Below are 17597 nucleotides of genomic sequence, written 5' to 3' on the forward strand. Positions count from 1 at the left end.
CAATACTGTCCAGAGTTGTGGACAGGAGGCTGCAAAGCTCACTTATCACTGTATCTAATTCTCCCGGAAGCAAATTTGGGCTGGTTTTCTCTTTCACCTACACTTTGATGAAGGCTCTATGCTGAAATATGTTGGGGACTTTACATTTTTTGAACTGCTCTATGCTCTGTAGATAAAGGCTTTTAAAATGTAAAACCCATCTGGAGAGTCTGGAACTTAGACTTTTCAAACAATTTTTTCCTGTTTTTCAGATGTTTAATTCCCCACTCCAGAGCGATGGTGATGTTTTTGTGGGATATTTGTAGTGCTCCCGATATATTGTTTCCTGTCGGGCTGCTCTTGAACCAGACATATTCATGCTGAATGACAACTGTATGCTTGTCTAGGCTAACATGAAGTGTGGAATTTTGACTGGTGCTTCTTTTGTAATTAAATACCCAACATGCTCTGGCATATAGTGATAGTGCTTCCATTGATAGTGTTAGTGCTTCGAGTGTTAGTGCCATTGAGTGATAGAGAACATCATTGAGTGATTGTCTGAACTTTGGTCTGCTGTAGAATCCTTTCAGTAGTCTTGAAACAACAGAATGATTACAACAGAGAAATACAAATGGTTTATAACAATGCTTTTTTGTGAATATATTTTTCTCAATCAGAAAACATGTGCTATTTGGCCTGAATGCTATTGTATATGAGACATAACCTTGATTTCTATGAGTATCCCTCCCTTTTATCATTATCTAAACTATAGATGAACTTGTTTAAACTATGGTTTATAATGGTCATATTATTCACAAACAAGTTGTATATAACTTGTTGCTAAATCTTTGCTGCCTATTGAGCTTTGAATCTGGAGCAAAGTATGCATTTCAACCATTGCACTACCCTGCATAACCCTGACAAACTCTGCAACACATACTGTAAAAAAAATCTTTAACCAATCTAATAATACTTTTTAAGTACCATACATTCTGTCATTAGTCTAGATACGTTGCAGTCAAGGAAATGTTTTTCCTATGTCCAACATGAGTGTGATATTCACACACACTCTACACACACATACACTACCGTTCAAAGGTTTGGGGTCACTTAGAAATATCCTTGTTTTTGAAAGAAGAGCAAATTTTTGGTCCGTTAAAATAACATCAAATTGATCAGAAATACAGTGTAGACATTGTTAATGTTGTAAATGACTATTGTAGCTGGAAACAGCAGATCTTTATGAATATCTACATAGGCGTACAGAGGCCCATTATCAGCAACCATTACTCCTGTGTTCCAATGGCACGTTGTGTTAGCTCATCCAAGTTTATCATTATAAAAGGCTAATTGATCATTAGAAAACCATTTTGCAATTATGTTAGCACAGCTGCAAACTGTTGTTCTGATTAAAGAAGCAATACAATTGGCCTTCTTTAGACTAGTTGAGTATCTGGAGTGTCAGCATTTGTGGGTTCGATTACAGGCTCAAAATGGCCAGAAACAAAGCTCTTTCTTCTGAAAACTGTCAAAACACCAGTCTCAACATCAACAGTGAAGAGGCGACTCCGGGATGCTGGCCTTCTAGGCAGAGTTCCTCTGTCCAGTGTCTGTGTTCTTTTGCCCATCTTTAATATTTTATTTTTTATTGGCCAGTCTGAGATATGGCTTTTTCTTTGCAACTCTGCCTAGAAGGTCAGCATCCCAGAGTTGCCTCTTCACTGTTGATGTTGAGACTGGTGGTTTGCGAGTACTATTTAATGAAGCTGCCAGTTGAGGACTTGTGAGGCATCTGTTTCTCAAACTAGACACAATAATGTGCTTGTCCTCTTGCTCAATTGTGCACTGGGGCCTCCCACTCCTCTTTATATTGGTCCTTCTGTAGCTCAGTTGGTAGAGCATGGCGCTTGTAACGCCAGGGTAGTGGGTTCGCTTCCCAGGACCACCCATACGTAGAATGTATGCACACATGACTGTGAGTCGCTTTGGATAAAAGCGTCTGCTAAATGGCATATATTATTATTATTATATTCTGGTTAGAGACAGTTTGCGCTGTTCCGTGAAGGGAGTAGTACACAGCGTTGTACGAGATCTTGGTAATTTCTTGCATGGAATAGCCTTCATTTCTCAGAAGAATTCAGAAGAAAGATCTTTGCCATTTTGAGCCTGTAATCGAACCCACAAATGCTGATCCTCCAGATACTCAACTATTCGAAAGAAGGCCAATTTTATTGCTTCTTTAATCAGAACAACAGTTTGCAGCTGTGCTAACATAATTACAAAAGGGTTTTCTAATAATAAATTAGTCTTTTAAAATTATAAACTTGGATTAGCTAACACAACGTGCCGTTAGAACACAGGAGTGATGGTTGCTGATAATGGTCCTCTGTACGCCTATGTACAGTAGATATTCCATAAAAAAATGGTCCGTTTCCAGCTACAATAGTCATTTACAACATTAATAATGTCTACACTGTATTTCAGATCAATTTGATGTTATTTTAATGGACCAAAAAAGTGCTTTTCTTTCAAAAACAATAACATTTCTAAGTGACCCCAAACTTTTTAACGGTAGTGTATACATCTCATATACAATAAAGATCAATATCACTCAGGAATAACCCTGAACCGGAAGAGAAGCACAACAAAATCTACAGAAGGCCAGCATCCTGACCCCTTAAATGTCTGAACTGAGATTGTATGAATGTATGAACACTGTGCAGGACCCCAATGCCAACCAGGCCACAACCCACATATCTATTCTCAGATGCCCTTTCAGCCATCATGTGTTGAGTTGGTAGGCTACGCAGGCAGGGGGAGTGAGTGGGCTTTTAAGGGCTCAGTGTTCACTGAGATAACTTAACAGCTGAGATCTGGTTCCCCTGAGCTGACAGATGGGGAAATGGCCAGCATCGGACGCTGCAAAGTAGTGAATTTAGTAAAGCTGGTCAAGTAAATCTCACAAAAATCTCAAGTCACAAGTAAAGGATCCAAGAAAAGTTATTTTTGGAGCAAGTCTCAGGTCTCATTGGTCATATTTTGCAGCTATATGCAACAATGACTCATGTTTAGATAGACCTACATTTGTCTAATCATTGATTTCGAGTCACAAGTTAATTTCAAGTCCTAATGTCCAAGAAAAGTTATGTAGAAAAAGTCTCAAGTTGTGAATTGTAAGCTCAAATCAAGGCAAGTGCAAGTCTGAATGTTTTAAGCCCCAAGTCTCAAGTTCTTGGTAATTCAGTATCTTCTAGACATTTGCGTTAACTCATGTGTAGTTATACATAAAATAACACTTTTACGACAAACTCCAATGAAAGCTTGTAAATTATGCTGTGTGATAAGTCAAGCTATCCATTTCTAGCTGTATACAGTATCTTTGGAAAGTATTCAGACCCCTTGACTTTTTCCACACTTTGTTACGTTACAGCCTTATTTTAACATGGATTCAATAAAAACAAATCCTCAGTAATCTACACACAATACCCCATAATGACAAAGTGAAAACAGGTTTTTAGAAATTGTTGCAAATTTTATTACAAATAAAAAACAGAAATACTTTATTTACATAAGTTTCAGACCCTTTGCTATGTGACTCGAACTTGAGCTCAGGTGCATTCTGTTTCCATTGATCATCCTTGAGATGTTTCTACACTTGATTGGAGTCCACCTGTGGTAAATTCAATTGATTGGACATGATTGGAAAGACACACACCAGTCTATATAAGGTCCCACAGTTGACAGTGCATGTCAGAGCAAACACCAAGCCTTGAAGTCGAAGGAATTGTCCCTAGAGCTCTGAGACAGGATTGGGTTGAGGCACAGATCTGGGGAATGGTACCAAAACATGTCTGCAGCATTGAAGGTCCCCAAGAACACCGTGGCCTCCATCATTCTTAAATGGAAGAAGTTTAGAACCACCAAGACTCATCCTAGAGCTGGCCGCCCAGCCAAACTGAGCAATTGGGGAAGGGACCAAGAACCTGACGGTCACTCTGACAGCGCTCTAGAGTTCCTCTGTGGAGGTGAGAGAACCTTCCAGAAGGACAACCATCTGCAGCACTCCACCAATCAGGAATTTATGATAGAGTGGCCAGACGGAAGCTACTCCTCAGTAAAAGGCACATGACAGCCCACTTGGAGTTTGCCAAAAGGCAGACAAAAGTCTCTCAGACTATGAGAAATAAGATTCTCTGGTCTGATGAAACCAAGATTGAACTCTTTGGCCTGAATGCCAAGCGCCATGTCTGGAGGAAATCTGGCACCATCCCTACAGTGAAGCATGGTGGTGGCAGCATCACGCTGTGGGAATGTTTTTCAGCGGCAGGGACTGGGAGACTAGTCAAAATCGAGAGAAAGATGAACGGAGCAAAGTACAGAGAGATCCTTGATGAAAACCTGCTCCAGAGCGCTCAGGACCTCAGACTGGGGCGAAGGTTCACCTTCCAACAGGACAACGACCCTAAGCACGCATCCAAGACAATGCAAAAGTGGCTTCGGGACAAGTCTCTGAATGTCCTTGAGTGGTCCAGCCAGAGCCCGAACTTGAACCTGATCGAATATCTCTGGAGACACCTGAAAGTAGCTGTGCAGCAACACTCCCCATCCAACCTGACAGAGCTTGTGAGGATCTGCAGAGAAGAATGAGAGAAACTCCCCAAATACAGGTGTGCGAAGCTTGTATCATCCTACCCTCGAAGACTCAAGGCTGTCATCGCTGCCAAAGGTATTTTGACAAAGTACTGAGTAAAGGGTCTGAATACTTACGTAAATGTGATATTTCAGTTTTCTATTTGTTATAAATGAGCTAAAATCTCTACAACCCTGTTTTTGCTTTGTCATTATGGGGTATTGTGCGTCGATTGATGAGGGGAAAAAACTATTTCATACATTTTGGAATAAGGTTAACAAAATGTGGAAAAATTCAAGTTGTCTGAATACTTTCCGAAGGCACTATACATTTTTATTCAGTAGGACCATATTATCTTAGGTGTCTCCGGTTGCATTAATTATTCTGATATCTTGACCTTGAAATGCCTTTATGTTGGTTATTGGCTGAAAGATTTGTGCACTTTAGTTACTGCCTAGCTGCAAATTATAATTTGAAGTTTAATTCCAAGTAAATAGCTGATGATGCTAACACTGTATAGTGTAAAAAATGTGATCAGTGTGATTCTATGATAGTTGCTGGATGAAAATTGATCTATACAGGAACTTCTTTTCAGCAGGTTCTGTATAGGTGGATGTTTTTCCCCTAGACGTCAAGATTGAGGCTGATTTTAAGACCATGGTCTATGGTTGTCTCTCAATTGTCAAACAATCTGTCCTCCTTGTCTGCTTTCCTTCATCTGCACTGATTACTGTATAGTATATTACATTTTTAGATATACCCTATTGTCTTGTTGTTAAGATGATTGCATTACTGTAAATTGATCTGGATGAGGACCTGCTATATGACATATATAAATGTACTTTTTGTGCAGATAATGCAATGCGTTAAATTCACAACTAAACAGGGACATGGAATAAACAGTTAAACAGACACAGGCCTACAAAACATTTATGGAAAAGTCTTGACAGGTGAAAGTTCATCATTAGGCAGGCTGTCTCCTTTCACCTGGTCAGTTCTTTCAGATTAGTGCAATGGAGTTGAGGAGAGGACAGAGTTTATAGGAAAGAAATTGAGAGTGAAAGAGAAAGAACCTGTGATGTGTAATAACAGCCACCTCAGCATCAGTTCTGTTATTTTACATGTCTGTTGTAATCCTGGTTACAGGATAGATACTCTAGGTATTGTGTGTAGGACTGAACGTTTTTAATGAGTTTGTTTATAACTCACGCTAAGGCATAGGTCAAGGCCCCCCTGAGAAATGTTCTGGTTACGTCAGACGTGGTGACGTGTCGTCAGGGAAGATTTCCCTTTGGTGACATTGGATGGTGCATAGTCGTGGGAGTAGTACTGGGTTGGGATATACTGTACCTCAATCAGGACACCATCCAAACCCTATTGATCAACTGGAGTCTGTATAATGAGGCCAAACAGACAGGACCACAAGGGCAAACTTTTCCTTAGGGGTATGTGCCACAATATCAGCCAAAATATAAATCTGGCTCTGAGACAGTATGGCACATGTTAGGATTGAGGGGAAACTGTATTCTATAAAAAGCATGAGCTGACACATCCCAAAATATTTGTAAAGGTGCTGACTACCGGAGAATAAACTACAGTACCAGTCAAAAGCATGGAGAATCTAACATCTAAAATATATTTGGATTTGTTTAACACTTTTTTGGTTACTACATGATTCCATATGTGTTACTTCATAGTTTTGATGTCTTCACTATTATTCTACAATGTAGAAAATAGTACAAATAAAGAAAAGCCCTGGAATAAGTAGGTGTGTCCAAACTTTGGACTGGTACTGTATATAAAAATGAAGAAAGTCACACACTATAAACTGTATTCTGTGACACAGATACACATACCCATGTGGAACAGTCTGGCCCTGACCACATGGCCTACAAAACAGGTACCATTAACAGAATATTATTCTATAGAGGTAATCTAAACTAGCCTATCACTAGAAGGGATATACAATATGTATGATTATTTTCATTTTATTTCTGTCAGAGAACAATGCTTTGTCATTGTATTTGTAAATGTAAGCAAATTATCAATGTTTTTTATTTAATTTAATCAGACAAGTATAGGCCCAGAAACCAATGTGAAAACATGTATTATATTTTATGGTCATAGTAAATTGTATATGGTTTACTTAATACAGAAACTCATTCATTAAATCACTTGGTTATGTTTTACAAGAAATATTAATGTCACGGCTGTTGAAAGAACTGGACCAAGGTGCAGCGTGGTTAGCGTACATATACTTTTATTTAGAAAAGACGCCGAACAAAACAAAACGTGAAGCTAAACGCTATGTGCCATAAACAAAGTCAACTTCCCACAAAGACAGGTAGCCCTTTCCCACCTAAGTATGGTTCTCAATCAGAGACAACGATAGACAGCTGTCCCTGATTGAGAACCCTACCAGGCCAAAACATAGAAATACAAATAATAGAACATAGAATACCCATCCCAAATCACACCCTGACCAAACCAAATAGAGACATAAAAAGGATCTCTAAGGTCAGGGCGTGACAATTAATTAACAAGTGTTTTAATTAACTTTGGTTTGATATACTTAAGTGTTATTAAATCATGTTACTATGTCTATTTATGATAGACAATTATTTACCACTGTGTTTTACAGAAATATATAGCAGTTAAGGCCCAGTGAAACTGAATCTTGTGAAAATTTTAATTTACATGGGAATAGCCTGTCCATAATTGAAATGTCATATGATGCCTTTTAAGCAGGAGTGAATAATTTTTCCAATTATGCATGGTCACATCTCCTTTTACCATTAGTCAACACTCCTGGCTCTAGGGCTGGGAATAGTGACCCAGTGTCCAGCTAACGTGTTCAGGCCCCCACCCGTTACACTGGCAGCGTCAGGATGTGTCCAAAATGAACACTATTCCCATTTTTATACTTCAGTGCTACATTACACTGATTGTACAAAACATTAGGAACACCTTCCTAATATTGAGTTGCATACCCCCCCTCAGAACAGCCTCACTTCATTGGGGCATGGACTCTACAAGTTGTTGAAAGCGTTCCACATGGATGCTGTCCCATGTTGACTCCAATGCTTCCCACAGTTGTGTCAAGCTGGCTGGATGTCCTTTGGGTGGGGGACCATTCTTGATGCACACGAGAAACTGTTGAGCGTGAAAAACCCAGCAGTGTTGCAGTTTTTAACACACTCAAAGCGGTGCGCAAACCGGAGCACATGGCACCTTCTACCATACCCTGCTCAAAGGCACTTAAATATTTTGTCTTGCCCATTCACCCTCTGAATGGCACATTATACGCAATCCATGTCTCAATTGTCTCAATGCTTAAAAATCCGTAGCCCTTTCCTGCAGTCAAATGACCAAATCACCCTCTAATGCCCTCATTGGTGGAATGTTGTTCACATTTTTCATAATTTAAGCATCAATAAACATATATAAAAAACGTTTTTCCTATATTTCAGTCTTTTTGTGATGTACAGTAAGTGCAAACTCAACATTGAATACATTTCAACTCTATATCTGACATGGTACAGGTGTCCTCTTTTTTTAAGCCCATAATCATGTGTGTGAGGTGACTTTGTTTCAAAGTAGATTTGAACTAGCCCACTGCAGTAAAGGGTTAACTTGTCTCCTCCCCTTCATCTACACTCATTGAAGTGTATTTAACAAGCGACATCAATAAAGGATCATAGACTAACCAGGTGAAAGCTATGTCATTGAAAGAGCAGGTGTTCCTAATGTTTTGTGCACATCAAGCTGCCTCACGCTACAGAAACAGGAGACAGGGACCTGCTCCTATGAGCTGTTTCAGCCCACACAAACCAAGGCTCGTGCAATGCTACTGAGGCTACCAGTGTAATGGATTCCAGGACACGTTGGCTGGACACTGGGTCACTATTCTCAGCACTAGAGATAGGAAAGACAGCTGCTAGTAAGATTCCCTGCCAAGTCACCGGTCTGGACCACATCTCGACAGTGAAAACTATCCCTCATTCCTGATTGTGTTGTTTCGCGTCACCCTAAAGAAGGCGTGGCGAAACGTGATTCTTTAAATAAACTGATATAAAGTGGCCCACATGTGCTGGATGGTGTAGTGTTGTCTCTATGTTTTAAAGGGGGGGGGGGGCACACTGACTAAATGCAATCCTCTGATGTCACGTGGGAGTATTTCATGGATAAACAAATAAGATGGCAACGGTGCTGGTAATTCTAAAGTAAGTTCCACAATGGAAAATGTATAACACACTTATGAAAAAAATGTAAATTACTATGAAAAAGTTACTCAGAATTTATAAAATTGTTATATGATTTTTCTTTCTTTTTTCTTTGTCATCTTTATTTTCAGGATCTTGTAGGGTGAAATAAATGTACAGGTAACAGCTGAAATAAACAAATGCCAACAATTAAGTGTCCTAAAGGTCCAGTGCAGCTGTTTTTATTTAAATATCTAATCATTTCTGGGTAACAATTAAGTACCTTACTGTGATTGTTTTCAATTAAAATGGTCAAAAAGAAACTAAATAGTTTTTTAGCAAAGAGAAATTTCTCAAGCAAGAATGTTTCTAGGACTGTCTGGGAGTGGTCTGAGTGGGAAGGAGAAACTGAAAACTAGCTGCTATTTGCAGAGAGGTTTGTAACTCTCTTTCTTAATGGTCTATTAACTAATTTACCACCTGGCAATGTTACTAGACAGGCCAAAACTCCATCCCACCAAAGCAAGCTGTAATTTCAGGCAGTCTTTTCAAACAGCTCTTACACTAAAGGGGCATTATCATAATGCTCACAATCTCACAGTATTATTCCAACCTCATAATGTGGAAATATATATACTGTATATACAGTAGGGAGAACAAGTATTTGATTCACTGCCGATTTTGCAGGTTTTCCTACTTACAAAGCATGTAGAGGTCTGTAATTTTTATCGTAGGTACACTTCAACTGTGAGAGACGGAATCTAAAACAAAAATCCATAAAATCACATTGTATGGTTTTTAAGTAATTAATTTGCCATTTATTGCATGACATAAGTATTTGATCACCTACCAACCAGTAAGAATTCCGGCTCTCACAGACCTGTTAGTTTTTCTTTAAGAAGCCCCTTGTTCTCCACTCATTACCTGTATTAACTGCACCTGTTTGAACTCGTTACCTGTATTAAAGACACCTGTCCACACACTCAATCAAACAGACTCCAACCTCTCCACAATGGCCAAGACTAGAGAGCTGTGTAAGGACATCAGGGATAAAATTGTAGACCTACACAAGGCTGGGATGGGCTACAGAACAATAGGCAAGCAGCTTGGTGAGAAGGCAACAACTGTTGGCGCAATTATTAGAAAATGGAAGAAGTTCAAGATGACGGTCAATCACCCTCGGTCTGGGGCTCCATGCAAGATCTCACCTCGTGGGGCATCAATGAGGAAGGTGAGGGATCAGCCCAGAACTACACGGCAGGACCTGGTCAATGACCTGAAGAGAGCTGGGACCACAGTCTCAAAGAAAACCATTAGTAACACACTACGCCGTCATGGGTTAAAATCCTGCAGCGCACGCAAGGTCCCCCTGCTCAAGACAGCGCATGTCCAGGCCCGTCTGAAGTTTGTCAATGACCATCTGGATGATCCAGAGGAGGAATGGGAGAAGGTCATGTGGTCTGATGAGACAAACATGGAGCTTTTTGGTCTAAACTCCACTCGCCGTGTTTGGAGGACGAAGAAGGATGAGTACAACCCCAAAAACACCATCCCAACCGTGAAGCATGGAGGTGGAAACATCATTCTTTTTGGATGCTTTTCTGCAAAGGGGACAGGACAGGACGACTGCACCGTATTGAGGGGAGGATGGATGGGGCCATGTATCGTGAGATCTTCCCTAAGTAAGAGCATTGAAGATGGATCGTGGCTGGGTCTTCCAGCATGACAACGACCTGAAACACACAGCCAGGGCAACTAAGGAGTGGCTCCGTAAAGAAGCATCTCAAGGTCCTGGAGTGGCCTAGCCAGTCTCCAGACCTGAACCCAATAGAAAATCTTTGGAGGGAGCTGAAAGTCCGTATTGCCCAGTGACAGCCCCGAAACCTGAAGGATCTGGAGAAGGTCTGTATGGAGGAGTGGGCCAAAATCCCTGCTGCAGTGTGTGCAAACCTTGTCAAGAACTACAGGAAACGTATGATCTCTGTAATTGCAAACAAAGGTTTCTGTACCAAATATTAAGTTCTGCTTTTCTGATGTATCAAATACTTATGTAATGCAATAAAATGCAAATGAATTACTTAAAAATCATACAATGAGGCCTCCCGGGTGGCGCAGTGGTTAAGGGCCCTGTACCCAGGTTCTGTCGTAACCGGCCACGACGGGGAGGTCCGTGGGGCGATGCACAATTGGCCTAGCGTCGTCTGGGTTAGGAAGGGCTTGGACGGTAGGGATGTCCTTGTCTCATCACGCACCAGCGACTCCTGTGGCGGGCCGGGCGCAGTGCGTGCTAACCAAGGTTACCAGGTGCACGGTGTTTCCTCCGACACATTGGTGCAGCTGGCTTCCGGGTTGGATATGCGCTGTGTTAAGAAGCAGTGTGGCTTGGTTGGGTATCGGAGGACGCATGACTTTCAACCTTCGTCTCTCCCGAGCCCGTACAGGAGTTGTAGCGATGAGACAAGATAGTAGCTACTAAAACAATTGGATACCACGAAATTGGGGAGAAAAAGGGGTAACAAAATAAAATCATACAATGTGATTTTCTGGATTTTTGTTTTAGATTAGGTCTCTCACAGTTGAAGTATACCTATGATAAAAAATTACAGACCTCTACATGCTTTGTAAGTGGGAAACACTGCCGATTTTGCAGGTTATCAAATACTTGTTCTCCCCACTATATATAAGACAAAAAAATCATGTTTAACAGGGCCTTTAATAGGGTGCTGGGCCAAGGACAGCAAGAGCTGCCAAAACAGCTTCAATGCACATTGTCATAGATTCTACAAGTGTCTGGAATTCTATTTGAAGGATAAGACACCATTCTTCCATGAAAAATGTCAGAATTTGGTGTTTGGTTGATGGTGGTAGAAATGGCTTTATCAGGCATGGTTCCAGAATCTCCTATGTGTTCAATTGGGTTGAGATCTGGTGACTGGTACGCACACCCACACCTACACATCCTCTTTGAGACCCCTCTTTCAGAGACACTGAGATCTCTTTTTCTAGCCATGGTAGTCAAAATAATGGGCAACTGGGCATTTTTATACATGATCCTAAGCATGATGGGATGTTAATTGCTTAATTAACTCAGGAGCAACACCTGTGTGGAATTACCTGCTTTCAATACACTTTGCATCCCTCGTTTAATCAAGTGTTTCCTTTATTTTGGCAGTTACCTGTATGTTGTGCCTGTCACCAGTTCCATAAATTCTGTAATGTCTACTGTGACTCTTGAACTGAAAATGAATGTGTGTACATTTAAATTACGTGTGTGGTAATGGTATTTTTCTACTTCAGTGCTACTTTAGAAGTGCTCTATGTAGGGAAAAGAGTGCCATTGGTGACACAGCCTGAGACACACTAACCCAGTGGCCTTGTGGTTAGTGTCCACCCTGATATTGGAAGGTTGGGAGTTTGATCCCCAGCTGAGTTATACCAAAAACTGTAAAAATGAGACCAGATGTGTCTCTCTGCCTGTCACTCAGCATTAAAGGAAAACTCCATTGTTGACATAGTCCCACAATGTTTTGCTTGTCAGATATAAAGTCTTCAAAATCAAAACAAATCATCATATGATGCGTTATGCATCATAAAGGGATGATTTCTGTATTTTGAAAGTTACACATCTTGAAAACTTGATTGCTGACAAGCAAAACATTGTGGGACTATGTCACCAATGGACTAATGAAACAAATACCAAAAGAGAGTTTTTTTGTGGAGTTTTCCTTTAATTAGATAGATTGTGGGTAAGGCCCTGCAATAGACTAGTGTCCTGTCCAGCGGGTGTACTTGTACATCAAGCTGCCTCACACTACAGAAACGAGAGATAGGCACCTGTTCCTATGACCAGTTCCGGCCCACACAAACCAAGGCTCGTGCTAGGCTACTGAGGCTGCCAGTGTAATGGGTGGGGGCCAGGACACATGGCTGGACACTGGGTCACTATTCTCAGCCCTAGAGCCAGAGAGACAGGAGAGACAGCTGCTAGTAAGATTCCCAGCCAAGTCACCGGTCTGGACCACATCTCAACAGTGAAAACTATCCCTCATTCCTGATTTTGTTGTTTTGCATCACCCTAAAGAAGGCGTGACAAAACGTGGCTTTTTAAATACACATATAAAGTGGCCCACAATATGCTGGATGATGTAGGAGATAGTGTACCACTTGACATTTATCCATGTGTTAAAGGGAGGACACTGAATAAATGCAATTAAATCAAATCCAATCAAATGTTTTTATAAAGCAATTTTTACATCAGCAGATGTCACAAAGTGATATACAGAAACCCAGCCTAAAACCCCAAACAGCAAGCAATGCTGATGTAGAAGCACAGTGGCCAGGAAAACTCTCTAGAAAGGCAGGAACCTAGGAAGAAACCTACAGAGGAACCAGGCACTGAGGGGTGGCCATTCCACTTCTGGCAATCACTTCTTTCAAAGTCACTGAGATCTCAAACCAAGGCTCATAAGGCTACTGAGGCTGCCAGTGTAGGACACTTTTGCTTGACACTGGGTCACTATTCACAGCCCTAGAGCTGGAGAGACAGCCACTAGTAAGATGTGGCTTATTTCCATGTGCCAAAGGGGCAGACACTGACTAAATCCAATTCTGTGTTGTCACGTGAGAGTATTTAATTGGTAAACAAATAAGATGGCAATGGTGCTGATAATTCCAAAGTAAGTTGCACAATGGAAAAGGTTTAACACACTTATGAACAAAATGTACATAAATAATTTATAAAAAGGCATATTGCTATATGCAATCCTGTGTTGTCATGTGAGAGTGTTTTATGGGTAAACAAATATGTTTTTTAAATTTAGATTTTATTAATCAAATCTAATTTTATTTGTCACATGAGAGAGAGTAAATTACCAAGATGGCATAGCAGTTTAGACGTCTTTTGTCTTCGTCTTGTCGTGTCCCATATATATATATATATATTTACAACTTTTTTTTCACATACATTTTTTACATTTTCCATCAACTCATCTTCAAAACACTCTCCTGCAACCCGCCTCACCAATTTATATTTATTAAAAAGTATTATTTACCTCAGATCTGTGGTCCTCCAAGAAGCTAGCCAGAAGCTCCAGGAAGCTAGCCAGAAACTAGCCAAAAGCTAGCCAGGAGCTAGCCAGAGGCTGGCCCAGATGCTGATCCAGAGGCTAATCAGAAGCTAGTTCAGAAGCTAGTTAGCTTCTTTACTGGCAAATCGTTAGTATTCAGCTAACCACGGTTTGTGGTCATCAGCTATCCTTTAGCTCGAAAATCTATCGCCAGTTTTGTACGGCGCGGCTCGGAACGGAACATACCGGACCAATTTTTCTCTCCATTTCAACCGCTCTCTGGACATTCATACCTGGATCTCACAGCTAGCTAGCTGCTATCCGTGTGACTATCGGCTTTCGTCGATTCCGGAGCAAACATCGATTGTTCCGGAGCTGGCCAGCTCCGTCAATCACTCCTGAGTTCCATCAATCACTCCTGGGCTGCAGTCACCTATCCGGACCCGTTTTACTGCCTACATGGAGCCCCACCGGGCCTTCACAACTGGACTGCCGACGTTATCTACCCGAAGGAGTTATCCGGCTGGCTCCTCCGTCGTGACGTTACCTGAACGCCCATCTGCGGCCTGCTAACCGTTAGCTGTCTTATCAGCTGCTCTCAGAATAGACAATCGGACAATTTATTTATTTATTTGTATTATTATTATGTTTTCTTCTTGGGCCTCTATAACTATATCTATTGTTTTTATTTTTGTTGTTGTTGTGTGATTTGGATTAATCCCCTCTACCACACGGAACCCCACTAATCTACTGACGGAACGCAAGAGGTGGCTAATAACAGACCTCCATCCTATGCTAGCTTGCTACCGATGGCCTGGCTAGCTGTCTAAATCGCCGTGACCCCCAACCAACCTCTCCACTCACCGGACCCTTTGGATCACTCGACTAAGCATGCCTCTCCTTAATGTCAATATGCCTTGTCCATTGCTGTTCTGGTTAGTGTTTATTGGCTTATTTCACTGTAGAGCCTCTAGTCCTGCTCACTATACCTTATCCAACCTATTAGTTCCACCACCCACACATGCAATGACATCTCCTGGTTTCAATGATGTTTCTAGAGACAATATCTCTCTCTTCATCACTCAATACCTAGGTTTACCTCCACTGTATTCACATCCTACCATACCTTTGTCTGTACATTATACCTTGATGCTATTTTATCGCCCCCAGAAACCTCCTTTTACTCTCTGTTCCAGACGTTCTAGACGACCAATTCTTATTGCTTTTAGCCGCACCCTTATTCTTCTCCTTCTATGTTCCTCTGGCGATGTAGAGGTGAATCCAGGCCCTGCTGTGCCTAGCTCCACTCCTATTCCCCAGGCGCTCTCTTTTGACGACTTCTGTAACCGTAATAGCCTTGGTTTCATGCATGTTAACATTAGAAGCCTCCTCCCTAAGTTTGTTTTATTCACTGCTTCAGCACACTCTGCCAACCCGGATGTTCTAGCTGTGTCTGAATCCTGGCTTAGGAAGACCACCAAAAATTCTGACATTTTAATTCCAAACTACAACATTTTCAGACAAGATAGAACTGCCAAAGGGGGCAGTGTTGCAATCTACTGCAAATATAGCCTGCAGAGTTCTGTCCTACTATCCAGGTCTGTACCCAAACAATTTGAACTTCTACTTTTAAAAATCCACCTCTCTAAAAACAAGTCTCTCACCGTTGCCGCCTGCTATAGACCACCCTCTGCCCCCAGCTGTGCTCTGGACACCATATGTGAACTGATTGCCCCCCATCTATTTTCAGAGCTCATGCTGCTAGGCGACCTAAACTGGAACATGCTTAACACCCCAGCCATCCTACAATCTAAACTTGATGCCCTCAATCTCACACAAATTATCAATGAACCTACCAGGTACCTCCCCAAAGCCTTAAACACGGGCACCCTCATAGATATCATCCTAACCAACTTGCCCTCTAAATACACCTCTGCTGTCTTCAACCAAGATCTCAGCGATCACTGCCTCATTGCCTGCATCCGTAATGGGTCAGCGGTCAAACGACCTCCACTCATCACTGTAAAACGCTCCCTGAAACACTTCAGCGAGCAGGCCTTTCTAATCAACCTGGCCGGGGTATCCTGGAAGGATATTGATCTCATCCCGTCAGTAGAGGATGCCTGGATATTTTTTTTAAATGCCTTCCTAACCATCTTAAATAAACATGCCCCATTCAAGAAATGTAGAACCAGGAACAGATATAGCCCTTGATTCTCCCCAGACCTGACTGCCCTTAACCAACACAAAAACATCCTATGGCGTTCTGCATTAGCATCGAACAGCCCCCGTGATATGCAGCTGTTCAGGGAAGCTAGAAACCATTATACACAGGCAGTTAGAAAAGCCAAGGCTAGCTTTTTCAAGCAGAAATTTGCTTCCTGCAACACGAACTCAAACAAGTTCTGGGACACTGTAAAGTCCATGGAGAATAAGAACACCTCCTCCCAGCTGCCCACTGCACTGAAGATAGGAAACACTGTCACCACTGATAAATCCACCATAATTGAGAATTTCAAGAAGCATTTTTCTACGGCTGGCCATGCTTTCCACGTGGCTACTCCTACCCCGGTCAACAGCACTGCACCCCCAACAGCAACTCGCCCAAGCCTTCCCCATTTCTCCTTCTCCCAAATCTGTTCAGCTGATGTTCTGAAAGAGCTGCAAAATCTGGCCCCCTACAAATCAGCCGGGCTAGACAATCTGGACCCTTTCGTTCTAAAATTATCTGCCGAAATTGTTGCCACCCCTATTACTAGCCTGTTCAACCTCTCTTTTTCGTGTCGTCTGAGATTCCCAAAGATTGGAAAGCAGCTGCGGTCATCCCCCTCTTCAAAGGGGGGGACACTCTTGACCCAAACTGCTACAGACCTATATCTATCCTACCATGCCTTTCTAAGGTCTTCGAAAGCCAAGTCAACAAACAGATTACCGACCATTTCGAATCTCACCATACCTTCTCTGCTATGCAATCTGGTTTCAGAGCTGGTCATGGGTGCACCTCAGCCACGCTCAAGGTCCTAAATGATATCTTAACCGCCATCGATAAGAAACATTACTGTGCAGCTGTATTCATTGATCTGGCCAAGGCTTTCGACTCTGTCAATCACCACATCCTCATCGGCAGACTCGACAGCCTTGGTTTCTCAAATGATTGCCTCGCCTGGTTCACCAACTACTTCTCTGATAGAGTTCAGTGTGTCAAATCGGAGGGTCTGCTGTCCGGACCTCTGGCAGTCTCTATGGGGGTGCCACAGGGTTCAATTCTTGGACCGACTCTCTTCTCTGTATACATCAATGAGGTCGCTCTTGCTGCTGGTGAGTCTCTGATCCACCTCTCCTCAGACGACACCATTCTGTATACTTCTGGCCCTTCTTTGGACACTGTGTTAACAACCCTCCAGGTAAGCTTCAATGCCATACAACTCTCCTTCCGTGGCCTCCAATTGCTCTTAAATACAAGTAAAACTAAATGCATGCTCTTCAACCGATTGCTACCTGCACCTACCCGCCTGTCCAACGTCACTACTCTGGACGGCTCTGACTTAGAATACGTGGACAACTACAAATACTTAGGTGTCTGGTTAGACTGTAAACTCTCCTTCCAGACCCATATCAAACATCTCCAATCCAAAGTTAAATCTAGAATTGGCTTCCTATTTCGCAACAAAGCATCCTTCACTCATGCTGCCAAACATACCCTTGTAAAACTGACCATCC

At 41.9% G+C, this 17597-nt stretch overlaps 1 protein-coding gene across 3 annotated transcripts in view; it reads left to right on the top strand.

Annotated features, from left to right (window-relative positions):
* The window catches only part of sec16b (SEC16 homolog B, endoplasmic reticulum export factor), a 61373-nt gene that overhangs the window by 27459 nt on the left and 16317 nt on the right, over window positions 1-17597 (top strand). The window contains exon 26 of one of the 3 annotated variants that reach the window (XM_035785594.2): window positions 252-660. The exons of the other annotated variants lie outside the window; for them this stretch is intronic. Within the exon in view, the coding sequence (XP_035641487.2) occupies window positions 252-259 (8 nt within the window). The 3' untranslated portion in view covers window positions 260-660. Of the gene's footprint in view, window positions 1-251; window positions 661-17597 lie in introns of those variants that run through there. 3 annotated transcript variants of the gene reach the window in all.

The sequence above is a fragment of the Oncorhynchus keta genome, chromosome 1 (assembly GCF_023373465.1).
Source record: "Oncorhynchus keta strain PuntledgeMale-10-30-2019 chromosome 1, Oket_V2, whole genome shotgun sequence".
NCBI classification, from domain to species: Eukaryota; Metazoa; Chordata; class Actinopteri; order Salmoniformes; family Salmonidae; genus Oncorhynchus; species Oncorhynchus keta.